This window comes from Schistocerca nitens, chromosome 2 (assembly GCF_023898315.1).
Source record: "Schistocerca nitens isolate TAMUIC-IGC-003100 chromosome 2, iqSchNite1.1, whole genome shotgun sequence".
Lineage (NCBI taxonomy): Eukaryota > Metazoa > Arthropoda > Insecta > Orthoptera > Acrididae > Schistocerca > Schistocerca nitens.
Genome location: NC_064615.1, coordinates 678,541,126 through 678,567,804, shown reverse-complemented (window position 1 = coordinate 678,567,804; position 26,679 = coordinate 678,541,126). Strand labels below are relative to the sequence as shown.

At 42.5% G+C, this 26,679-nt stretch overlaps 1 protein-coding gene across 2 annotated transcripts in view; it reads left to right on the top strand.

The window, feature by feature from the left end:
• The window catches only part of LOC126236807 (transcription initiation protein SPT3 homolog), a 116,925-nt gene that overhangs the window by 69,662 nt on the left and 20,584 nt on the right, over positions 1–26,679 (top strand). For both annotated transcript variants that reach the window (XM_049946398.1, XM_049946399.1), the window contains exon 4: positions 7,230–7,375. In XM_049946398.1, coding sequence (XP_049802355.1) covers positions 7,230–7,375 — 146 coding nt within the window. The remainder of the gene's footprint in view (positions 1–7,229; positions 7,376–26,679) is intronic.

The window sequence follows — 26,679 nt, the reverse complement described above, 5'->3', positions numbered from 1 at the left end:
ATAGAACCAATGGACGATGACTGTCCGCCTACTGATAGCGGCGGCAGTGCTCGCTCGAAGCCAGGCCCTCAGCGGCCTTCGAGGTGACCCCTTCTCTCATCTTCCTTTTCTTCCGATGGCACTTATTAACTGGAATATTCGCAGCGTTCGCTCCAACCGAGAGGACTTGAAGTTGCTGCTCCGCTCGCATCGTCCGCTCGTCGTAGCCCTCCAGGAAACGAAGCTACGCCCATGCGATCAAATTGCCTTGGCACACTACACCTCTGTGCGTTTTGACCTACCCCCTGTGGTAGGTATCCCAGCTCATGGAGGGGTTATGTTGCTGGTCCGGGATGATATTTACTACGATCCCATCACGTTGCACACCGGCCTGCAGGCAGTTGCCATCCGCATTACTCTCCCCACTTTTACGTTTTCCTTTTGTACCGTTTACGCTCCATCGTCATCTGCCGTTACCAGGGCAGACATGACGCAACTTGTTGCTCAGCTACCTGCACCATTTTTGTTAACTGGAGACTTCAATGCCCACCATCCTCTTTGGGGCTCTCCAGCATCCTGCCCGAGGGGCTCCTTGTTAGCAGACCTTTTCAACCAGCTCAATCTTGTCTGCCTCAATACTGGCGCCCCTACTTTTCTTTCGGACACATCTCATACCTATTCCCATTTAGACCTCTCTATATGTACTCCCCAACTTGCACGCCGGTTTGAGTGGTATGCCCTTGCTGATACATATTCGAGCGACCACTTCCCGTGTATTATCCATCTCCTGCAGCATACTCCCTCTCCGTGCTCCTCTCGTTGGACCATCTCCAAGGCAGACTGGGGGCTCTTCTCTTCCAGGGCGACCTTTCAGGATCAAACCTTCACAAGCTGCGATCGTCAGGTCGCACACCTCACGGAAGTCATTCTCGCTGCTGCTGAATATTCCATCCCTCACCCTACCTCTTCTCCACGTCGCGTACCGGTCCCCTGGTGGACCGCAGCATGTAGGGACGCTCTACGTGCTCGTCGACGTGCTTTACGCACCTTTCAACACCACCCTACAGTGGCGAATTGTATTAATTATAAACGATTACGTGCTCAGTGTCGTCGTATTATTAAAGAAAGCAAGAAAGCCAGCTGGGCTGCTTTCACCAGCACCTTCAACAGTTCTACTCCTTCTTCTGTTGTCTGGGGTAGCCTGCGCCGGCTATCTGGCACTAAGGTCCACTCCCCAATTTCTGGCTTGAAGGTCGCGAATGAAGTCCTTGTGGCCCCTGAGGCGGTCTCCAATGCCTTCGGCCGCTTTTTCGCCGAGGTTTCGAGCTCCGCTCATTACCACCCTGCCTTCCTCCCCCGCAAACAGGCCGAGGAGGCTAGGCCACGTGACTTCCGCTCCTCGAATTGTGAAAGTTATAATGCCCCATTCACCATGCGGGAACTCGAAACCGCACTTGGCCGATCACGGTCCTCCGCTCCAGGGCCTGATTCTATTCATATTCAGATGCTGAAGAACCTTTCTCCTGCGGGTAAAGGTTTTCTTCTTCGTACATACAATCGCATCTGGATTGAGGGACATGTTCCCGCATGCTGGCGCGAGTCTATTGTTGTCCCGATTCCTAAGCCGGGGAAGGACAAGCACTTGCCTTCCAGTTATCGACCTATCTCGCTTACCAGCTGTGTCTGTAAAGTGATGGAGCGAATGGTTAACTCTCGATTGGTTTGGCTGCTCGAGTCTCGACGCCTACTTACCAATGTACAATGTGGATTTCGAAGGCGCCGCTCTGCTGTCGACCATCTGGTTACCTTGTCGACCTTCATCATGAATAACTTCTTGCGGAAGCGCCCGACCGCGGCTGTGTTCTTTGATTTGGAGAAGGCTTACGACACCTGTTGGAGGGCGGGCATTCTCCGCACCATGCATACGTGGGGCTTTCGCGGTCGCCTCCCTCTTTTTATTCGTTCCTTTTTAATGGATCGACAGTTTCGGGTACGTGTGGGTTCTGTCCTGTCCGACACCTTTCGCCAGGAGAATGGGGTGCCACAGGTCTCAGTTTTGAGCGTCGCTCTCTTCGCCATCGCGATCAATCCAATAATGGATTGCCTCCCAGCTGATGTATCAGGCTCCCTTTTCGTGGACGATTTTACCATCTATTGCAGCGCGCAGTGTCCACGTGTCTTGGAGCGCTGTCTTCAGCGTTCTCTTGACCGTCTTTACTCCTGGAGTGTCGCCAATGGCTTCCGTTTTTCTGCCGAGAAGACGGTCTGTATTAACTTCTGGCGCTACAAAGAGTTTCTCCCACCGTCCTTACGACTCGGTCCCGTTGCTCTCCCACTCGTGGAGACAATCAAATTTTTAGGCCTTACCTTTGACAGGAAACTTAGCTGGTCTCCACATGTGTCATATTTGGCCGCCCGTTGTACCCGTTCTTTAAATGTCCTCCGTGTTCTCAGTGGTATGTCGTGGGGAGCGGATCGAACCGTCCTACTTCGTCTATATCGGTCGATCGTCCGCTCCAAGCTGGATTATGGGAGCTTCGTATACTCCTCTGCACGGCCATCCATCTTACGCCGCCTCAACTCCATACACCATCGGGGTTTACGACTTGCGATCGGAGCATTTTATACCAGTCCCGTAGAGAGTCTTCATGCTGACGCTGGCGAATTGCCACTCACCTACCGGCGCGATATACTGCTTTGTCGGTATGCCTGTCGGCTACTGTCAATGCCCGACCATCCTTCTTATCGTTCCTTTTTTGACGACTCTCTTGACCTTCAATACGGGTTGTATGTCTCTGCCTTGCTACCCCCTGGAGTTCGCTTTCGTCGCCTCCTTCAACACCATCATTTTTCACTCCCTGCAACCTTTCGAGTGGGCGAGAGCCGCACGCCACCTTGGCTCCATGCTCAGGTCCGCGTTCACCTCGACCTCAGCTCGCTCCCAAAAGAGGTCACCCCCGGTTCGGTCTACCACTCCCGTTTTTTGGAACTTCGTTCGAAGTTCAACAACATGACTTTCATTTATACAGATGGCTCTAAGACTAATGACGGGGTCGGGTGTTCCTTTATTGTCGGGGCACAAAGTTTCCAATACCGGCTCCATGGCCATTGTTCGGTCTTCACAGCTGAGCTCTTTGCCCTCTACCAGGCTGTTCTGTACATCTGCCGCCACCGACATTCTGCTTATGTCATCTGCTCAGATTCCCTGAGCGCCATCCAGAGCCTCAGTGATCCGTACCCGGTTCACCCTTTCGTACACCGGATCCAACGCTCTCTTCAGCAGCTGGTGGACGTCGGTACGCCGGTTAGCTTTATGTGGGTTCCTGGCCATGTCGGTATCCCTGGGAACGAAGCTGCAGATGCCGCGGCCAAGGCTGCGGTCCTCCAGCCTCGGACAGCTTCTTGTTGTGTCCCTTCGTCCGATTTTAGCAGGGTCATTTGTCGGCGCGCTGTGTCGCTGTGGCATGCCGATTGGGCTGCACTTACCGACAACAAGCTTCGGGCCTTAAAACCTCTTCCCGTGGCTTGGACGTCCTCCTCACGCCCTTCTCGGCGGGAGGAGGTCGTTTTAGCAAGGTTAAGAATTGGACACTGCCGGTTCAGCCATCGCCATCTGCTGACGGCTGCGCCGGCGCCGTTCTGCCCATGTGGGCACTTGCTGACGGTTCGTCACATTTTAATGTCCTGTCCCGATCTTAAAACACTGCGCCTCGATCTTAACCTGCCTACTACTTTAGATGCCATTTTAGCGGATGACCCACGAGCAGCTGCTCGTGTTCTTTGTTTTATCAATTTTACAAACCTCGCTAAGGACATTTGATGATGTTTTTTAATCCTATGCCTGTCAGTCTGTCTTTTATTGTGTTTTCCCTTTTAGTTGTTGTTGTCAACTTGTGCCTCGCGGTGCATTCTTAGAGTAGTCAGGGCGCTAATGACCATTGAAGTTGTGCGCCCGAAAACCACAAAAAAAAAAAAAAAACACCGGTGTCAATGTGTTCTTTTTTCCATTTCCAGGAGTGTATTTCCTGGGAGCAGGTTTACATTGGATATACTCGGTGTACAATGACATAGTAGTCGTTGCTAGTTGCTATGTGGGAAAGACGATTAGAATTGTGAGGTAGTGGACTGTTAATAAACGGGGCAGATTGCAGTATTACAGGGCCCACATATCATTTACCAGCTACTGCAACAGAAATTACTCTGCCGAGTGAGACACAGCTACAGCTGTATTGAGCAGACGAACCCCTAGAGATGTTGTCCAAACAAAACCATATCTTTCTTAACAACACCTGGGAACTGAGACGAACTGTTCATTGAGTCACATGGTAGAAGCGCAGGAGGGGCGGATCACTGCAGAGCAAATGTTGCAGCATGTGGATCAGTATTGGGACAGTGGTTAACAGGTAAGACTGACCTTGAGCATAACAATTCCTATTGCTATGGTGACTCCAATTTACACTGCCTAGCTCTGATGTATTTGAAACAACAAGCCATGGAAAAAGTCACCCCAGGGGTAGTTAAAGTTCCCGTAGACCGGATCCCCCGAGTGAGGAATGAAAGATAGATTTATGAAGCTGCAGATCAAATAGCAATTGTGTTATAGTTAGGAGTAGCCATTTTAGTATTATGCACTTGTTTTACAGATAAGGGTAAAAGTAATTACAGTAGAGAATTGGGCGGAGCAAGACCTGAGGGACTGGGTCTTCTCTATGGAGGGGGCAGTGTAGTGCTGCTACGCAGTCTGTGGGTCAAAGTTGTAAGTCCTTAGCCAGGGTAATAAGTAGTGAGATAGCTGCCATGGAGCATTGCGTTAGCTGCTGCGAGTTGGTAGCTACCAGTGTTGTGACACCGTCACTATAACAGATATGCAAGTAGATTGTGAGGTGAGGACAGCTGAGTGCAACAATAAGTTGCACTGCTTAGTGGTAACTGAATAGCAAGCAGCATGACATTAACACACCAGGGAAAGTCTCTTATTGTGGACCATGTAACGAGGTCCCAGGTTTTAGTGAAATAAATGTGCGCCAGAGCAATATAAGTAAGTGTGGCTTTGGAGGCAGGCATCACTTCTTGTTAAGAGCACTAAATGTTTGTGGGACATGGTGCCACAGCCCCACTGACCTGCTGTGCGTGCAAGCTGCTGCAAATGCTGAGTTCCTAATAAGACTTGGCACCTCAGTGCCAGCCACTGTCTGACTCCTACCAGAGGGCAGAGAGTCGTATCCTGTGCACAGCTGCATTGACGTGCGGAGCACAGGGCCACCAGGGCTCCTTGCTACTGAGGGAAGAAACACATCACTGATGATGTCAACAGCTATAGCTTCTAAAGCCTGCCAGCCTACCGTGGGCTCGCCATTAGCATTGCAGGGCAGCAGCTCAGCTTTCAGAGCAGAAGCTGCTGCCTATACATCAGTGAGAGGTGTGTTTGCCTCGCTTTCGCTCTGTTCCCCCAATCCATATCGTCCTTCTATTTTTCCTTCTCTTCTTTTTCCTACTATTGAATTCCAGTCTCCATCACAATTAAATTTTTCCCTCCCTTAATTATCTGGATAATTTCTTTTATATTGTAAAAGTGTTTCAATCTTTTCATCATCTGTGGGGCTAGTTGACATATAAATATGCACTACTGTGGTTGGCGTTGGCTTTGTATCTGTCTTGGCTATGATAATGAATTCACTACGCCGTTCATAGTAGCTTACTCGCATTCTTGTTTTCTTATTCAGTATCAGATAAACGCCTGAGTTACCTATACTTGATTTTGTTTTGTATCCCTGTGCCCACATGACCAGAAGTCCTGTTCCTCCTGCCACCATACTTCACTAACTCCCACTAGGTCTAACTTCAACTTACCATTTCCCTTTCTAAATTTTCTAAATTACCTTCCTGATCAAGGGATATAACATTCCACCCTACAATCCGTAGACTGGCAGTGTTGTTTTTCCTGACAAAGACATCCTCCTGTGTAGTCCCCACCTAGATATCCAAATGGTTGATTACTTTCCCTCTTAAATATTTTACCCAAGATGAGACCATAATCATTTAGCCATACTGTAGAGCTGCATGACCTCAGGAAATAAAACGGCTGTATTTCCCCTTGCTTTCGACCGTTTGCAGTGCCAGTACCAGCACAGCAAGGCCATGTTGGCTGTTGTTATAAGGCCAGGTCAGTCAATCATCCAAAATGTTGGCCTCCTTCAGGCACCACACATTTGTCTGATCATCCAGCAGATATCCTTCTGTAGTGATTGCACCTATGGTATACTTATCGCTATCATTCAGGCACACTGCCAGTGGTTCATGGGGAAGGTACATTTTCTTAACATTATTAAAATAGTAATTGCCCTACAACACTTCCTTAGGATACCCCCAAAATTACCATAACTTGCTTACTTTGCCATATGAGAATTACTTGATGAGTTCAGTCTGAAAGATAGTAAAGAATCCAGTCACAAATCTGGTCTAATACATGGTATAAACTTTTCTTTTGTTCACTAAAGAACAATGCAGGACTGTATGGAATGCCTACTGAAAGTGAAGGGACATGGAAATTTCTTTGAAGCTGTGTGTTGATTTGCTGTTGGGAAATGTAGTTGCATTTCTCTTGTGGATAGAACACATGTGTACTTTAAAACAGGAACTGATTTTTGGCCTTTATCCTTACACTACACTCCCAAATTTGAGAACTAAAGTTTTGAACCCTAGGGATGACGTGTTTCAGTAGTTTATTTACCAAATATTGCTTCTTGACTGGAGCCAGAATTGCTAAAAGTGCTTTATCAGATATTTCGGCATCTGTGTAAAGTAAATTACAAAAACATTTTATGATTTTAATGCATGTGATGATTTCTGATGTTGTCAGAACTGAAAATAAATTTAGTTCCTATGGTGAGGCCATTGCTCACGGTTTAGAGACATCACTGCACATAAGTATTTTATGAATGTTATTGTACTACTATCAGAAACATGGGTGATGTGTGTTCCTACTACAAGACAAATCTGTTTTATAATTTTTGTATTGTTTTGTTGTGAATTCATTGTGCGGTATGAGCTCTGATCTGTTCTTCATAAAAGGCTTTCTTGTATCCCATTTTCTCATGGAAGATATGTTCCAAACAGTTGACTTAAAGTACCATTAAAGGATTTCTAATTTTAGTGACAGATTTTGAATTATTCACAATAATAATAATAATAATAATAATAATAATAATAATTTTAAAAGTTCTTTCAAATAAAAAACCTTTTTCTTGCAGATACTTAGAATATGCAGCTGCTCGTACAGTGTCCTTCACATTTGCACCAAAGAAGAGTGGTTTTAGGCTTAATATGTGGCTTCTTTCAAAGGGTGAAAAACTTCCAAGATTGCCAAAGGAAAAGTCGCTTGGGTGTCAAATACTCTGTAAGTTTTGACAAACATGTTTTCTTTTTTGTATCATGTTATGATATTTGAAGCACGTGCAAAGCTGTGATGGAATAGCTACCATTACTGGAACTAAGCACTCTCTCTGCTTATAGACCAACTGTTTATTGTGGTGGAGTGCTGTGTGGAGTTAACAGGTACTTAAACATTTACCTCTGTATCTAATGAGTGATGGTCCAACTAAAAACATTGTTACCTAGCTGTTAACATTTGTAAGCATTACTTGTACTTTTCTGGTGCAGAAAACAATACAACTAATTTCCACTTTCTGGTTTCTACTACCAATGTATATACTAATCTTCATGTGCTGTATAAACTTTGTTTTTTTTCTGTTTTTAATAAGACTACCCAGATTTTTTGAAGTCAAAAGGATGAACCAACATAGCAATGAAACTGTGTATAGAGGGGGTTGGTGCAGGGGGGCTACATACTTACATAATATTAAAGGTATGGGGCCATTGGTTGTTACATCAATTAATGGATAAAACTGTAAACGTGAACTGGCACCGATCTTTTTCTAAATGCCAAATACCTAAAACATCATTTCACTGTGACATTTACATTTCTCTTGCCTATATTTATATTGTTCATTTCATCTTAAGCCTGTTTGTGCGTATTTCACTGTTGTGACATACTCTTTTGTCGTATTAGTTTAGGTATAGACAAAGAAAATAGCATCTTTCACATTTCCATGTCAGTGACATTACACTTTCTTAATTAGAGTCTAAGGTTAGTGTTGTGTCTAGCTCATACAGCATAGACACAATGAGGTAGCTAGGTGCACGCTAAACTAATGCAGACGGGCTTGAAGTTCTGGAACATGAGACTTATTAATGAATAAGAAGAAAAGTACGTAGATGTTACTTAACTTTTATTCTCTTGTTGGAATACATCTCTTGAATATTAGTACGCTATAAGCACTGATACAAATGGCGCCTTGCTAGGTAGTAGCTATGGACTAAGCTGAAGGCTATTCTATCTGTCTCTCGGCAAATGAGAGGAAAGCTTGATAGGTCTAGTCGCAAGCAATGTCGTCCGTCCAACTGGGCGAGGTCTATTCCGTGTCTTGTGACCTGCCATGTGGTGGCGCTAGGTTTGCGATTACACAGTGGCGACACGCGGGTCCGACATGTACTACAGGACCGCGGCCGATTTAAGTTACCACCTAGCAAGTGTGGTGTCTAGCGGTGACACCACAGTTAGTCTTTGAACCAGACATTCATAATGTGAAAATCTTTATGGATTTTGCACCAATTTTCTACTGATAACATTTCTGATACAGAGTCATCTGTAAACAATTTCAGATAGCTTTTAACATTGCCAAGAAGGAGGAGGAGGAGGAGGAGGAGGAGAAGTAGTAGTAGTAGTAGTAGTAGTAGTAGTAGTAGTAAAAGACTCATTAAATTTTTATGGAGTACACCAGTTGCTACTTTCACTTCTGATAATGATGTTGCCTCACTTAATTCTACAAATTGTATTGAGTCTGTAAGGGACTCCCACAGTCTCTGGCTGCCTCAGCAGCCAAAGACAACAGTGGTGTGTGTGTGTGTGTGTGTGTGTGTGTGTGTGTGTGTGTCCACCTCTGGCCCTTATGCAAGCAGTTGTTTGGCTTGGCATTAATTGATAGTTATTTGATGTCAAGCTGAGCCGAATTCTGTCCAATTGGCATGTTAGATTGTCAAAGTTCTGAACTGGTTGTAGACCCTGCCCATAATTCTACATACATTTTAAATTGTGGAGAGATTCAGTGACTGTGCTGGCCAAGGTAGGATTTGGCAAGCATGAAGATGAGCTGTAGAAACTTTTGCCATGTGTGGTTGAGGATGATCTTGCTAAAGTGTAAGCCCAGGATGGCTTACCATGAAGGGCAACAAAACTGGTCATAGAATATTGTTGATGTATCACTGTGTTGAGTGTGTCAATGAATGACAACCAAAGGGGTCCTGCCATGAAAAGAAATAGCATCCGAGACCATCACTCTCGGTTGTCAGGCTATATGGTGGGCAATTGGTCAGGTTGGTGTCCCACCACTGTCGGATAGTGTCTCCAGACATGTTCTCACCAGTCATCGGGGCTCAGTTCAAAGCAGGACTTATCAGTGAGGACAATTCTGCTCCAGTCAATGAGATTCCAGGCTGGATGTGCCTAACACAACTGCAAATGGGCTTGTTGTTGTACAGAGGTCAGTAGTACTCAGCAGAATGGGCATCTTGAACTCACCCCCATTCTGTGAATTGCCTGTTAGTAGTCCTTGTGGTTATTGAAACACTAATTGCCTGTTGGACTTATAACAATGATGAATCTGGGGCTCTGAGTGCCTCTATGATGATTGCTTGGTCTTCATGTTCGGTTGCCTCTCTAGGTCAACCACTTCCTTCTTGACACTGTGTTCAGCCCTGGTTCACCCATTCCTGCCAACATTGTCGAATAGTGACACCACTCCTACTCAGATGTCGAGCAATTCGCTGATTACTCCAACTGGCTTCCTTGAGCCCAAGTACATATTCTCTGTAAAATTGAGAGTCTGTATATACTGCTCGCGTGCCTATCTTCAAGGCATGATTACTGTCCAGTTGAATATACGTGATGAAATTTGCAAATACTTTACCCATGATTACTATCCTTGCCAGATGCGCAGCGAAACTGTTCTACAGCATCACACATTCATCCATCGGCTACCACACTTTACAATTTTTTTTCTGTTGACACCTGTATGAATATTATTTTGTGACCAATTTGCAGATCATCATTGTCGTGTATTCTTTTCTTTTCAGCGTCTGTGTAGTCAAGATTTATTTCTACAGAAGACTAATTTTGTCTCCAAAAAGCCACCTTATAACATACCAAAACATATTCTTGTGCTCCAGACTTATTCAGTGTGCATGCCAAAATTTTTTTGAAGTTTTCACCCAGCAACCACAAAACCGAAGAGGCCAGCTCTGGGCCAATGTGCCAATAGGAATATCAACACGGCTTATTGCTGATGAAGCAAAAGACAAGGCCCCAGGCAGGCATTGTCAAAAAATCTCAGAGCAAGTTAAACAAAATAGCAAATACTGTGATACATCATAGCAGGCCAGTTTGATGTAATGCCTTGTAACACCAAGCACGAGATTGCCACTGCAATAGTCAAATGCAGAAAGACCTGAGCTCAGCAAACCAGAATAATTATCGAGCCAACACATCAAGGCAAAGAACACTGACAAGTCCGATAAACCGTGACAAATTCAATCATCTATCTGGAACTGTCGTGTCATACATGTAGGCTCTGCTTATTAAATAACGGAGCTTTCGGAGATCACAGACACACTCAGTCATGTCATCATTTTGTCTGTATCCCCATTACCAGAGAGAATGGTGGTCTATAAAGTTTCAGTGAAATCACAAAAAGCCAATTGATGATGATCTGCCTACTACATGCTTGCTGACTTTGATACCAAGACCCAGCCAACCTGATGCAAGCCACCGCCATGTTCTTCCATCGCACCCTACATGGACATTACAGATGAGGAGAAGACTGGTTTGCTGGCAGCCCCCCCCACTGAATGAGGATGATTTTTAGATGATCTGAATGCTGTCATTCCCACACTGTCCAGGTGTGTCATGTTCTGTAAACATCTGCTGCCAACTTGGTCTTCCCAGGGAGGGAGGCCAGGCCCCATCCTTCATAGCAACTGTCACCCTAAATCACGCAGTCAGCTCTGCTCACCAAAGTCCACGATGGTCTGTCTGTGACAGTACTGAGTTGTAGAACTGACCTGAATTGCAGAACATCTGTAATGAGCAACAGCCTCCTATCCCCACTTGCGCCTTCAAGACAACACACTGGCTGCAGTTCACTGATCTGCAGTACCAGTGTCATAACTCGCTGACGAGGCACATCAGCAGTTTTCTGCAGTGTGCCTGGTGCCTGCGTGCTGCATGACACTAAAAGCCTGATAAATTTATTATCAGGATGGATCCACAAGAGTAATTTGTCATTGCAGATACCATTGTGTTACTAGCATCCGAAGGAATAGCACTCAACCATTCTACACCACTACTCAGCATACTGACATGCAGTGGCATGGGCTAGCCTAGGTTGCTACAATTTTGCATCAGGAAGTGATCATCAGATACTCTGACACCACTGTGCCTGGTGGCAACAGTAACTGTCATCTCAATGATTCGGCAATAACACATCAGCATCAATGTCTTCTCACGGTACTGGCACAAATGTAGTTTGGTGAATCAAAGTTTTTTCCTTTATTGATTGACCTTTTGTTTTGTATGTGTACCTTGTTTGGCCATGGTAGGATGTAGGGATCTTCATCGTAACTTTCAAGTTGCTCTCGTCAGGCCCCAGGAGCCTGCAGATTTATCGCAGTTTAGAGGGAATCGTAAGCAAATGTATTTAATGCAGGTATGAGTTGTCAGGCACTAAGGCTGTGCCAGCTGCATGTAGCAATTTTAGACAGTTTGGGTATTTGGCACAAGATTGTTTTGAGTTCAGTTGGGCAATGAGACAATGAAAGGTCTACTAGATAATAATTTTTTGCGTGTGTTTAGTGAAGTTTGTGTATTTGTGTTTGTTGGTGCTGTTGTCATTCTTGTTGTAAATGGCAGTAGTAGGTCGTTCAAAATGCCAGACAAATGTTCTGCTGCTATTACAGGTGAGATAGTTGTCTCTTTGCCAGAGTAAGTATAGGCATTGTTACGTGTGAATTTACAGCAGCAGTAGGGAGAGTTACGCATGCAGGTTGTAGCTTTACAGGTTGTTCTGCAACAGTTGCAAAAACGAGTCAGATGAAGTTGAGAGTACCCTCAGCTCCTCTCAATGCAACTAGCTTAATAACATCTTTCTCCTGCAAAATGACTGAAGGTGTGACTATGTTCATTAACAATGATACTGATACTGCTGCAATGAGTGATCAGACAAGACTTCTGTCTGTATGGCTAATTTACGATTGTCAGGCGAAGCAAAAGCATATGTTTTGTCACAAAGTTCTTAGTAAGGCAGAGATGTTTCAACAGTTGGCTGACTGTTTATGTTAGCTTTATCATAAGCAAAATAGCATAAGTTTCTTCCAAGAAAAATTGAGTATTTTTAACACAGAAGTGCAATGAATCAGTAGAGGCCTTTTCAGTTTGGGTCTGGAAGATCACTGAGCAGACGTACAAACTGATGCAAATTGCAGAAGCCAATAGTCTTACTGTGGGGAGTTGAAAATAGAGGTTTAGATGTTTTTCTGCATGGTATCCTCGCTGAGATGTCGTGGAGTGAGGGTGGAGAATTCTGGTGACATGGCCACAGTTCTCAACGTTGCTATGTGATTACAGGAGACAGACATTGCCCCCAAGTGGATGTACTAACCATTGTGCTCATATATTAAGGATAATTGCAGAATGTAGTGCCACACAACGTGGCACTACACAAGACTGGCACTAACAGCATCGGCACATACGGAACACACACAACACAGATCTGTAAGTCCATGGTAGTGGTGATAAGTTGAGAAAAACGTCCCGAAAAACATGTGCTACAGAACGCCACTGTTTCCTGCGTATGTATCCCGACATCAATATGAGATATGATCACTATGCACCCGTACACAGGCAGCATAACGGGTTGGCATACTCTGGATCATGTGGTAGAGCAGCTGCTCAGCTGCTGGGGTATAGCCTCCCATTCTTGCAACAGTGCCTGTTGGTGCTCCTGAAGTGTCCTAGGAGTTTGAAGACGTGCAGCAATACGTCAACTGAGAGCATCCCAGATGTGCTCGATGGGGTTTAGGTCTGGAGAACAGGCAGGCCACTCCGTTCGCCTGATATCTTCTGCTTCAAGGTACTCCTCCATGATGGCAGCTCGGTGGGGCCATGCGTTATCATCAATCAGGAGGAAGGTGGACCCACTGCACCCCTGAAAAGGTGGACATACTGGTGCAAAATGGTGTCCCGATATACCTGACATGTTACAGTTCCTCTGTCAAAGACATGCTGGGGTGTACATGCACCAATCATAATCCCACACCACACATCAAACCACGACCTCCTTACAGGTCCCTTTCAAGGACATTAAGGGGTTGGTATCTGGTTCCTGGTTCACGCCAGATAAAAACCCGTTGAGAATCACTTTTCAGACTATACCTGGACTTGGCCGTGAACATAACCTGGGATCACTGTTCCAATGACCATGTACTGTGTGCTTGACACCAGGCTTTACGGGCTCTCCTGTGACCAGGGGTCAGTGGAATGCACCTTGCAGGTCTCCAGGTGAATAAACCATGTCTGTTCAGTCATCTCCAGATTGTGTGTCTGGAGACAACTGTTCCAGTGGCTGCGGTAATGTCTCGAGCAAGGCGACCTGCAATATTCTGTGGCTGTCTGCGGACACTGGTGGTGAGATATCAGTCTTCTTGTACTTTAGCACCTGGACATGTTTCCTGTCTGCTGGAATCATAGTCATAATCTTGATATCACATTTTGTGGCACATGCAGGGTCTGAACTACGACCAGCTGTGTTTGACCAGCCTCCAGTCACCCTAGTATTGTAACCATCATAATTTCATCAATATGTGTTCTTTGAGCCGTTTTCAACACACAGTCACCATTAGCACATCTGGAAACGTCTGCACACTTCCAGAATGAGATTTTCACTCTGCAGCGGAGCGTGCGCTGATATGAAACTTCCTGGCAGACTAAAACTGTGTGCCTGACCGAGACTCGAACTCAGGACCTTTGCCTTTCGTGGGCAAGTGCTCTACCATCTGAGCAAAGGTCCCGAGTTCGAGCCTCGGTCGGGCACACAGGACCTTTGCCTTTCGTGGGCAAGTGCTCTACCATCTGAGCAAAGGTCCCGAGTTCGAGCCTCGGTCGGGCACACAGTTTTAATCTGCCAGGAAGTTTCATGTCTGCACACTTACTCGCTGCACCATACCTTAACATGCACCAACAAATCTCTGCGTACGTGAACTGTTGCCAGTGCCACCGTGTGATGACCGCAGGTCAGATGCACCACATGGACATAGTGTTGTTTCACCATGTATCAGCATTATCCTTAATTTATGAGAATGAGTGTGGATGTGGGCATAGAGGAGGTCATGTACGGAAGCAGTGTCGGCAGGCAACCTGAATGTAGGTAGGAAGAGACTTGGGTCTCCACATTTCAAATTACGTGGTGTTGGTGACAGTAACTTAGTCATTAGGTATGAGGCTGCTCAGGTTTAGTATAGTAACAGAAATTCTTCATGAGCATTTGGAAATGTTATTGTGTAAGGGTGAAGGGTCTTCAGCAATTCTTGGACTAGATTTTCTCAACAAATGTCATGCTAAACTTGATCTTTCACAGTGTAAAGCAGAACTCAGTGGATCTTTGTTTCCATTGGCGGGCTATAGCTGCAAATGAGGCAATATTGCGCATCACACCCATGATGATGGTGTTGCTAGCGAAACTGCAAACATGCACGCTAAAGGTTAGCTCCCACGATGTGATACTGGCAGGTATGGGAAAGTTGGTGTGGGTTTTTGTGAATACCGATTTACCATGTGAAGCATTATACGAAGTAGACTCACTGGTGAATAATGAGGGATTGGACAAAATGCATTGTTCTGTGCGCAAAAGCATAATGCATGTAAGTAGTATAATGGCGAATTTATGTTTCCTGTAAGATGGGATAACTTGGGCATGGATGATGTTAGTTTTCAAAGGGCTTAATGATTGCCACTTTAGATTATTAGACAGAGAGGATATTGACAAGTCCTGTGGTGACCAGAGCCACAAGCAATCCACAATGTATCAGCAGTACTTAGGAAAGAGGTTCACTTGCAAGGCAGTGATTGGCAGGCAATGCAACTGTGGTTTATGCCTTTATTTAATATTAATGGTCCTCTACCAGTAACACCTGTTGTGTGGCACTGTATCTACAGGTAGTAATGGGAAGCTGTACCACACATCAAAGTATACCCAGGCTGTAATGTATGAGTTTATAGATCACCATACTGGTGGAAGGGATAACAGAGCCAAAGACTGTCACTGACACATATACCATCCTTAGTATTATGGAAACACTGGACAACTGAGGACAATGCCACTACTTAACAATGATGGATCTAAGAAGTGGATATTACCAGCTAGAGGTAGCCCCAGAGAATATACCAAAGACAACTTTCACAGTGCCATGAGGTCATAAATGCACCCTCCATATTTCTGAGGTCAAAAATGCATCCTCCATATTCCTGAAGTTATTAGACGGGCTGCTACGTGGACCGAGCCCTAAAACAAGCATAGTATTTTTGGAAAAATCATTGTATTCTCAAAGGATGTGCCATAACATGTGAAACGCTTAGAAGAGTGTTCAGCAGCCTATATTCAGTGTGTCCGATGCTTAGCACAGGTAAGTGCCATTTTGCACAGACACAGGTGAACTATCTTGTGCACGTGTTTAGTGGGAAAGATGTTCAAACTGATGCTCACTTAACAAAGGCAATCCAGGACTTCGGAACACCACAGACATGGAAACAACTACATTCATTCCTGGACTTATGTAATTATTTCAAAAATTTGTAAAAAACTTTGCATAGATTGCAAAACCATTGAATCAGTCGTTAAGGAGGATGTGAAATTCCAGACAGTGTTTGAAACATTGAAGGCAGCACTAATTTCTGATCCAGTACTGATCTCTCCTCATTTTGAGAAGGACTTTAGCCTCTGTTGCAACAACAGCATGAGGTGGCTGGTCATATTCTGAGTCAGAATATCGATGAAAAGGAACATGTAGAGCATATACTTAGATAGCTGAACAAACCAGAGCATAACTACTCCACTACAGAAAAGATAATGCTTGTGGTTATACATGAGATCACATGTTTTTGTTGTTCTTTATATGGCCAGAAATTTAAGGCAGTAATGGATCACACATCATAGAAATCTGTTAGAGCTGAAAGATCCTTCAAGTAAATTAACAAGGTGGGCCCTGAAACTCGGCGAGTTTGATGATGAGCTAATTCACAAACCAGGTAGGAAAACATACAGGAGTATCTAAGGGAAAGCATCACCATTTGTTCAGCCAGAAGGGTGCAGCTTGATGTGCTGACATGCAAAATGGAACTGTCTGTAGCGAAAACAGAAGCAACAGAATGCCAGAAGGAAATTTTGTCCCCAAGGTAAGAGCACATTGGATCTACTCAGATTTTGCCCTGGGAACTGTAATCATGAATTGCTATAAGAATGGGAAATAGTTGGAGGGAGATTAAATTCAAGTTACATAATAGTGGTATTTTGGTGAACGGCACAACTTGTGGCATAGTCTGGATGAACTTTTGCCTCCCACCTACACTCACTGTTAAAACTACACTGAAACTAACTGTTGAAAGTACTGCCAGCACCAAATCTATCCAGTCTTAACAAAAGTATAAATGTAGACCTGATGTGCACACATTAGATGAACTAATTGCATCTGGGCTAGGAAAAATTTCCTTGGGACCCATGTTTCAACTCAGTCTACAATATCAAGAAAAGTGATAACAAAATATCATAACCATAAGCATCACAACCACCAGTTTTGCCATGTTTCTAATGGCAATTTGTGTTCTTTACTTTGTCTAGGACATTAGAAGTATCCATTCTCCTGACCTACCAACACATTAGATACCTGTTGAGTGGCTAACTGATGTAAACCAGAAAGTAGAGAATAAGGAAAACTGTAAACTTGTGATAGCTTATAAAAACAGAAACGGAGATAGCACAGTGATTACGTAAAAGTGGTTCAGTGAACCAAAACTTATGAATAATGTTATAGAATTAACAAAGAAAAGCAGGGCCCATGTGGTTCAGCCTTCATGAGCAAAGACTTTAAGGCAGTGAGTACATTGTACAATTAGGTATGTAAATGTTCGAGATTGTTGCAGAGCAAAAGTAGGGATGAAGTTTTTTGGAAGGAGGAATCCAGTGTGCATGCCTAAATTTTTTGAAGTTTTTACACACCGAGCTCAGAGCCAAGGTGGCCAGATCAGGGCTGGTATGCCATTCAGAATATGAATGTGGCATACTGCCAATGTAGTATAAAGGAAGACACTATGAGGGCATTGCCACATAACTTCCAAGCGAGGCAAGTGAAAGAGCAAACACAGCAAAAGTCATAGCAGGCCAGCATGAAATAATGCTCCATAGCTCCAGGCACTGGAATTCCACTGCAATAGTCAAATGTTGCAGTAAGACCAAAGCTCGCCAAGCCAGAATACAGCGAGACAACGAACACTGACAATTCCAGTAAATAGGGGCAAATTCGCTCATCCACCTGGAGCCACAGTATCATAGGTGGGGCTCTGCTGCTTAAATACTGGAGCTTTTGGATCTCACAGGCACATTCAGTCATGCCGCCATTCTGTCCTTGTGACCAGTAACGGAGAGAATGACGGTCTACAGAGTTTCACTGATGATGGTCTATCTGCTACCTGCTCACTAAATTTGATGCCGAGATGCAGCCAACTCGCTGCAAGCCATAGGCATGATCTGCCAGTGTAGGCTGCTTGGATATCACGGATGAGGGGAAGACTGGTGTGCTGCCAGCCCTCCACCAACCGAGGGTCATTTGCATCCCCACACTGTCGAGGTGTGGCTCCTCCTGTAACCATATGCTGCAGATTGGTCATCCCATGATGATGGGGTGTCGGGGCCTGTCCTTCACGACAACTGTCGTCCTAGACCGCACAGTCAGTTCTTCTCATATAAGTGCACATCGGGCTGTCTACAAAATAGCTGACGTGTAGAGCCACCCTGGGCTACAGAATGTTAACAGGCAACGCCTGCTTTTCTTCCCTCCTGCCACCCACCTGCACGACAAATCTGTGGCATCGGCACCATGACACATTGATGAGGTGTGTCATCAGTTCTCCACAGCATGTGCTGAAGCCTGCACATCACATGACGCTTTGAAATAGTTACATTTCTCTGTATTCATTGTTACTAATGTCCCCACAGTGTAGTACCAGACAACTCCCACACCACCTCTTGGCTCCCTGACTTGTAACAGCTTTGGGCAGCCTGGTTCACTACAATTTTTTATAATTCTCCAAGAAGTTGACATCAGCAAAATGTGTAATTAGTCATGTGTACTTCTCTCTCTCCTGCAACCTTTAATTGTAGGTGTTACAGCAAGTAGTCTTTTAAGTTATGTGGGAACCTCCATTATTATTATTATTATTATTATTATTATTATTATTATTATTATTATTATTATCATCATCATCATCATCATCATCATCATCATCATCATCATCATCATCATCATCATCATCATCATCATCATCATCATCATCATCATCATCATCATCTTCTTCTTCTTCTTCTTCTTCTTCTTCTTTCCTTTCTCAGACCTTAGGTCTGGTTAAAAATGGAAAGTGACACGGACCTTGATCAAGCGTGACTTACTTTTAACTGTACGGTATGTTACATTGCATTTAGGAACTTCCGGGTAATTGAACAAGTTGTTGTTGTTGTGGTCTTCAGTCCTGAGACTGGTTTGATGCAGCTCTCCATGCCACTCTATCCTGTGCAAGCCTCTTCATCTCCCAGTACCTACTGCAACCTACATCCTTCTGAATCTGCTTAGTGTATTGATCTCTTGGTCTCTCTCTACGATTTTTACCCTCCACGCTGCCCTCCAATGCTAAATTTGTGATCCTTTGATGCCTCAAAACATGTCCTACCAACCGATCCCTTCTTCTAGTCAAGTTGTGCCACAAACTTCTCTTCTCCCCAATCCTATTCAATACCTCCTCATTAGTTACGTGATCTACCCACCTTATCTTCAGCATTCTTCTGTAGCACCACATTTCGAAAGCTTCTTTTCTCTTCTTGTCCATACTAGTTATCGTCCATGTTTCACTTCCATATATGGCTACACTCCATACAAATACTTTCAGAAACGACTTCCTGACACTTAAATCTATACTCGATGTTAACAAATTTCTCTTCTTCGTAAAAGATTTCCTTGCCATTGCCAGTCTACATTTTATATCCTCTCTACTTCGACCATCATCTGTTATTTTACTCCATAAATAGCAAAACTCCTTTACTACTTAAAGTGTCTCATTTCCTAATCTAATCCCCTCAGCATCACCCGATTTAATTTGACTACATTCCATTATCCTCGTTTTGCTTTTGTTGATGTTCATCTTATATCCTCCTTTCAAGACACTGTCCATTCCGTTCAACTGCTCTTCCAAGTCCTTTGCTGTCTCTGACAGAATTACAATGTCATCGGCGAACCTCAAAGTTTTTACTTCTTCTCCATGAATTTTAATACCTACTCCGAATTTTTCTTTTGTTTCCTTTACTGCTTGCTCAATATACAGATTGAATAACATCGGGGAGAGGCTACAACCCTGTCTCACTCCTTTCCCAACCACTGCTTCCCTTTCATGCCCCTCAACTCTTATAACTGCCATCTGGTTTCTGTACAAATTGTAAATAGCCTTTCGCTCCTTGTATTTTACCCGTGCCACATTCAGAATTTGAAAGAGGGTATTCCAGTTAACGTTGTCAAAAGCTTTCTCTAAGTCTACAAATGCTAGAAACGTAGGTTTGCCTTTTCTTAATCTTTCTTCTAAGATAAGTCGTAAGGGTAGTATTGCCTCACGTGCTCCAACATTTCTACGGAATCCAAACTGATCTTCCCCGAGGTCCGCTTCTACCAGTTTTTCCATTCGTCTGAAGAATTCGCGTTAGTATTTTGCAGCTGTGACTTATTAAACTGATAGTTCGGTAATTTTCACATCTGTCAACACCTGCTTTCTTTGGGATTGGAATTATTATATTCTTCTTGAAGTCTGAGGGTATTTCACCTGTCTCATACATCTTGCTCACCAGATGGTAGAGTTTTGTCATGACTGGCTCTCCCAAGGCCATCAGTAGTTCTAATGGAATGTTGTCTACTCCCGGGGCCTTGTTTCGACTCAGGTCTTTCAGTGCTCTGTCAAACTCTTCACGCAGTATCGTATCTCCCATTTCATCTTCATCTACATCCTCTTCCATTTCCATAATATTGTCCTCAAGTACATCGCCCTTGTATAAACCCTCTATATACTCCTTCGACCTTTCTGCCTTCCCTTCTTTGCTTAGAACTGGGTTGCCATCTGAGCTCTTGATATTCATACAAGTGGTTCTCTTCTCTCCAAAGGTCTCTTTAATTTTCCTGTAGGCAGTATCTATCTTACCCCTAGTGAGACAAGCCTCTACATCCTTACATTTGCCCTCTAGCCATCCCTGCTTAGCCATTTTGCACTTCCTGTCGATCTCATTTTTGAGACGTTTGTATTCCCTTTTGCCTGCTTCATTTACTGCATTTTTATATTTTCTCCTTTCATCAATTAAATTCAATATTTCTTCTGTTACCCAAGGATTTCTATTAGCCCTCGTCTTTTTACCTACTTGATCCTCTGCTGCCTTCACTACTTCATCCCTCAGAGCTACCCATTCTTCTTCTACTGTATTTCTTTCCCCCCATTCCTGTCAATTGTTCCCTTATGCTCTCCCTGAAACTCTCTACAACCTCTGGTTCTTTCAGTATATCCAGGTCCCATCTCCTTAAATTCCCACCTTTTTGCAGTTTCTTCAGTTTCAATCTGCAGTTCATAACCAATAGATTGTGGTCAGAATCCACATCTGCCCCTGGAAATGTCTTACAATTTAAAACCTGGTTCCTAAATCTCTGTCTTACCATTATATAATCTATGTGATACCTTTTAGTATCTCCAGGATTCTTCCAGGTATACAACCTTCTTTTATGATTCTTGAACAAATTGTTAGCTATGATTAAGTTATGCTCTGTGCAAAATTCTACAAGGCGGCTTCCTCTTTCATTTCTTCCCCCCAATCCATATTCACCTACTACGTTTCCTTCTCTCCCTTTTCCTACTGACGAATTCCAGTCACCCATGACTATTAAATTTTCGTCTCCCTTCACTACCTGAATAATTTCTTTTATCTCGTCATACATTTCATCAATTTCTTCATCATCTGCAGAGCTAGTTGGCATATAAACCTGTACTACTGTAGTAGGCATGGGCTTTGTGTCTGTCTTGGCCACAATAATGCGTTCACTATGCTGTTTGTAGTAGCTAACCCGCACTCCTATTTTTTTATTCATTATTAAGCCTACTCCTGCATTACCCCTATTTGATTTTGTATTTATAACCCTGTAATCACCTGACCAAAAGTCTTGTTCCTCCTGCCACTGAACTTCACTAATTCCCACTATATCTAACTTTAACCTATCCATTTCCCCTTTTTAAATTTTCTAACCTACCTGCCCGATTAAGGGATCTGACATTCCACGCTCCGTTCCGTAGAATGCCAGTTTTCTTTCTCCTGATAACGACGTCCTCTTGAGTAGTCGCCGCCCGGAGATCCGAATGGGGGACTATTTTACCTCCGGAATATTTTACCCAAGAGGACGCCATCATCATTTAATCATACAGTAAAGTATTGTTATTATTATTATTTGATTACTTTCTCAGACTTTTTAGAAGTCTGGTTAAGAATGGAGTGACGCGGACCTTTATCAAGCGTCACTTCCTTTTTGCTGTACGGTACATGTTATATTGCATTTAGGAACTTTCGGGTAATTGAACATGTATCAATAATTACGGATTTCTGTAATTGTATATATATGTTTGGATGTAGCTGTATTGCATTGATGTATTGGTGGATATTGTGTGGTATGACTCATGTAGTTGATAGTATAATTGGTATGATGTCAACTTTATCCTGATGCCACATGTCTTTGACTTCCTCAGCCAGTTGGATGTATTTTTCAATTTTTTCTCCTGTTTTCTTTTGTATATTTGTTGTATTGGGTATGGATATTTCGATTAATTGTGTTAATTTCTTCTTTTTATTGGTGAGTATGATGTCAGGTTTGTTATGTGGCGTTGTTTTATCTGTTATAATGGTTCTGTTCCAGTATAATTTGTATTCATCATTCTCCAGTACATTTTGTGGTGCATACTTGTATGTAGGAACGTGTTGTTTTATAAGTTTATGTTGTAAGGCAAGCTGTTGATGTATTATTTTTGCGACATTGTCATGTCTTCTGGGGTATTCTGTATTTGCTAGTATTGTACATCCGCTTGTGATGTGATCTACTGTTTCTATTTGTTGTTTACAAAGTCTGCATTTATCTGTTGTGGTATTGGGATCTTTAATAATATGCTTGCTGTAATACCTGGTGTTTATTGTTTGATCCTGTATTGCAATCATGAATCCTTCTGTCTCACTGTATATATTGCCTTTTCTTAGCCATGTGTTGGATGCGTCTTGATCGATGTGTGGCTGTGTTAGATGATACGGGTGCTTGCCATGAAGTGTTTTCTTTTTCCAATTTACTTTCTTCGTATCTGTTGATGTTATGTGGTCTAACGGGTTGTAGAGGTGGTTATGAAATTGTAGTGGTGTAGCCGATGTATTTATATGAGTGATTGCTTTGTGTATTTTGCTAGTTTCTGCTCGTTCTATAAAGAATTTTCTTAAATTGTCTACCTGTCCATAATGTAGGTTTTTTATATCGATAAATCCCCTTCCTCCTTCCTTTCTGCTTAATGTGAATCTTTCTGTTGCTGAATGTATGTGATGTATTCTATATTTATGGCATTGTGATCGTGTAAGTGTATTGAGTGCTTCTAGGTCTGTGTTACTCCATTTCACTACTCCAAATGAGTAGGTCAATATTGGTATGGCATAAGTATTTATAGCTTTGGTCTTGTTTCTTGCTGTCAATTCTGTTTTCAGTATTTTTGTTAGTCTTTGTCTATATTTTTCTTTTAGTTCTTCTTTAATATTTGTATTATATATTCCTATTTTTTTGTCTGTATCCTAGATATTTATAGGCATCCGTTTTTTCCATCGCTTCTATGCAGTCGCTGTGGTTATCCAATATGTAATCTTCTTGTTTAGTGTGTTTTCCCTTGACTATGCTATTTTTCTTACATTTGTCTGTTCCAAACGCCATACTTATATCATTGCTGAATACTTCTGTTATCTTTAGTAATTGGTTGAGTTGTTGATTTGTTGCTGCCAGTAGTTTTAGATCATCCATGTATAGCAAATGTGTGATTTTGTGTGGGTATGTTCCAGTAATATTGTATCCATAATTTGTATTATTTAGCATGTTGGATAGTGGGTTCAGAGCAAGGCAGAACCAGAAAGGACTTAATGAGTCTCCTTGGTATATTCCACGCTTAATCTGTATTGGCTGTGATGTGATATTATCTGAATTTGTTTGGATATTAAGTGTGGTTTTCCAGTTTTTCATTACTATGTTTAGGAACTGTATCAATTTAGGATCTACTTTGTATATTTCCAATATTTGTAGTAACCATGAGTGGGGTACACTATCAAAAGCTTTTTGGTAATCAATGTATGCGTAGTGTAGAGACCTTTGTTTAGTTTTAGCTTGATATGTCACCTCTGCATCTATTATCAGTTGCTCTTTACATCCTCGCGCTCCTTTGCAGCAGCCTTTTTGTTCTTCATTTATAATTTTGTTCTGTGTTGTATGTGTCATTAATTTCTGTGTAATGACTGAAGTTAATATTTTGTAGATTGTTGGTAGGCATGTTATGGGGCGATATTTAGCTGGGTTTGCTGTGTCTGCTTGATCTTTAGGTTTCAGATAAGTTATTCCATGTGTAAGTGTATCAGGGAATATGTATGGGTCTGCAATGTAACTGTTAAATAATTTAGTTAGATGTGAATGTGTTGAGGTGAACTTCTTTAGCCAGAAATTTGCTATTTTATCATTTCCAGGGGCTTTCCAATTGTGCGTAGAATTAATTGCTCGGGTGACTTCATGTTGCAAAATTATCACTTCAGGCATTTGTGGTATCATCTTGTATGTATCTGTTTCTGCTTGTATCCACCGTGCATGCCTGTTATGTTGTACCGGGTTTGACCATATGCTGCTCCAGAAGTGTTCCATGTCTCTTATGTTTGGTGGATTGTCTATTTTTATGTGTGTGTTATCTATTGTTTGGTAAAATTTCTTTTGGTTTGTGTTGAATGTTTGGTTTTGTTTCCTTCTATTTTCACTTTTTTTGTATCTTCTAAGTCGTTTCGCCAAAGCTTGTAATTTTTGCTTCTTTTCATCTAATTGCTCTATTGCTTCTTGTTGTGAGATTTTACCTAACCTTTTTCGTTTTTTGTCTGATATTTCATTTCTTATAAATTGTGTTAACTGTCCGATGTCTTTTCTCAGTTTTTCTATTCTGATCTGTAGCCTGTGTTGCCATGCTGCTTTTGTGGGTTTCTTCTGTGTGTTGGTTGGTTCTGATATCTGCCTAGTGTGTATATTTAGTGTAGTGAGTGCTCCTACATAAACCAGTAGTTGTAACTCTTCCATAGTTGTGTATTCATTTATTTTGTTGTGTATGATTGTGTTGATAGTTTTTATTGTTGTTTCGACTTGTGGGCTATTTGGTGGTCTATGCAAGAATGGTCTAATGTCTGTATTTGTGTCTTTGTATTCTATATATGTCAACTGAAATTTTTCTTCTATATCTAACATGTGTGTCACTTCGTGTTCTATTTGTGCTTGTGCTGGTGGCTGTCTTAAAATTTCATTTTCCTCTGATTGTTTAATTGATGCGTGTTGTTCTTTGTTTGTTTGCTCTGGGATGTTTGAGTCCATTACTGTATTTTCTTCTTCTTCTAATTGCACATTATTTTGTTCCAGTATTTGTTGTACTTGTTGTTTGATGTTTTCTAATTCTGACTGGGGTATCCTGTTATTTTTTATTATTACACGAATCTGATCAGCTAGACGTTGTTCTGTTAAAAATTTTAATTCTGGGTATCTGGTAATAAATGTTGTGTATACTTGTGATCTGTATCCAGTTGTGTTGGTTCCTAGGTTTGTTGCTTGGTAATAACAGAACATGAGGTGTCGATTAACTTCATCTGACCATCTCATCCTCTGTCTTTGTTTTCCTTCTAGGGTGGTTGCAGGAAGCATATCCTGCAAAACACCTCTATTTGGATTTAAATCATTTTCCAGTTGGCTAGCAGTGTCATTACCATTGTGGGCGGGCATAGGGTTCAAGCGCCGTCCCCGACCATGACGGCGCTTGTCCGAGGCTTCTTTAGTTCTGTCCTGAACCAAGTAATCACACTAAAAGGGGGGTTAGCCCTATTAGTGGTTTGTTCTTTTCGTCGCCTTTTACGACTGGCAGAACATACCGGAGGCCTATTCTTTTCCCGGGCCTCCACGGGGATTATTATTATTATTATTATTATTTCTTTCCTTTCTCAGACCTTAGGTCTGGTTCGAAATGAAAGTGACGCGGACCTTGATCAAGCGTGACTTCCTTTTAACTGTACGGTATATGTTATATTGCGTTTAGGAACTTTCGGGTAATTGAACATGTATCAATAATTACGGATTTCTGTAGTTGTATATATGTGTTTGGATGTAGCTGTATTGCATTGATGTACTGGTGGATATTGTGTGGTATGACTCCTGTAGTTGATACTATAATTGGTATGATGTCAACTTTATCCTGATGCCACATGTCTTTGACTTCCTCAGCCAGTTGGATGTATTTTTCAATTTTTTCTCCTGTTTTCTTTTGTATATTTGTTGTATTGGGTATGGATATTTCGATTAGTTGCGTTAATTTCTTCTTTTTATTGGTGAGTATGATGTCAGGTTTGTTATGTGGCGTTGTTTTATCTGTTATAATGGTTCTGTTCCAGTATAATTTGTATTCATCATTCTCCAGTACATTTTGTGGTGCATACTTGTATGTAGGAACTTGTTGTTTTAAAAGTTTATGTTGTAATGCAAGCTGTTGATGTATTATTTTTGCGACATTGTCATGTCTTCTGGGGTATTCTGTATTTGCTAGTATTGTACATCCGCTTGTGATGTGATCTACTGTTTCTATTTGTTGTTTACAAAGTCTGCATTTATCTGTTGTGGTATTGGGATCTTTAATAATATGCTTGCTGTAATACCTGGTGTTTATTGTTTGATCCTGTATTGCAATCATGAATCCTTCTGTCTCACTGTATATATTGCCTTTTCGCAGCCATGTGTTGGATGCGTCTTGATCGATGTGTGGCTGTGTTAGATGATACGGGTGCTTGCCATGAAGTGTTTTCTTTTTCCAATTTACTTTCTTCGTATCTGTTGATGTTATGTGGTCTAAAGGGTTGTAGAGGTGGTTATGAAATTGTAGTGGTGTAGCCGATGTATTTATATGAGTGATTGCTTTGTGTATTTTGCTAGTTTCTGCTCGTTCTATAAAGA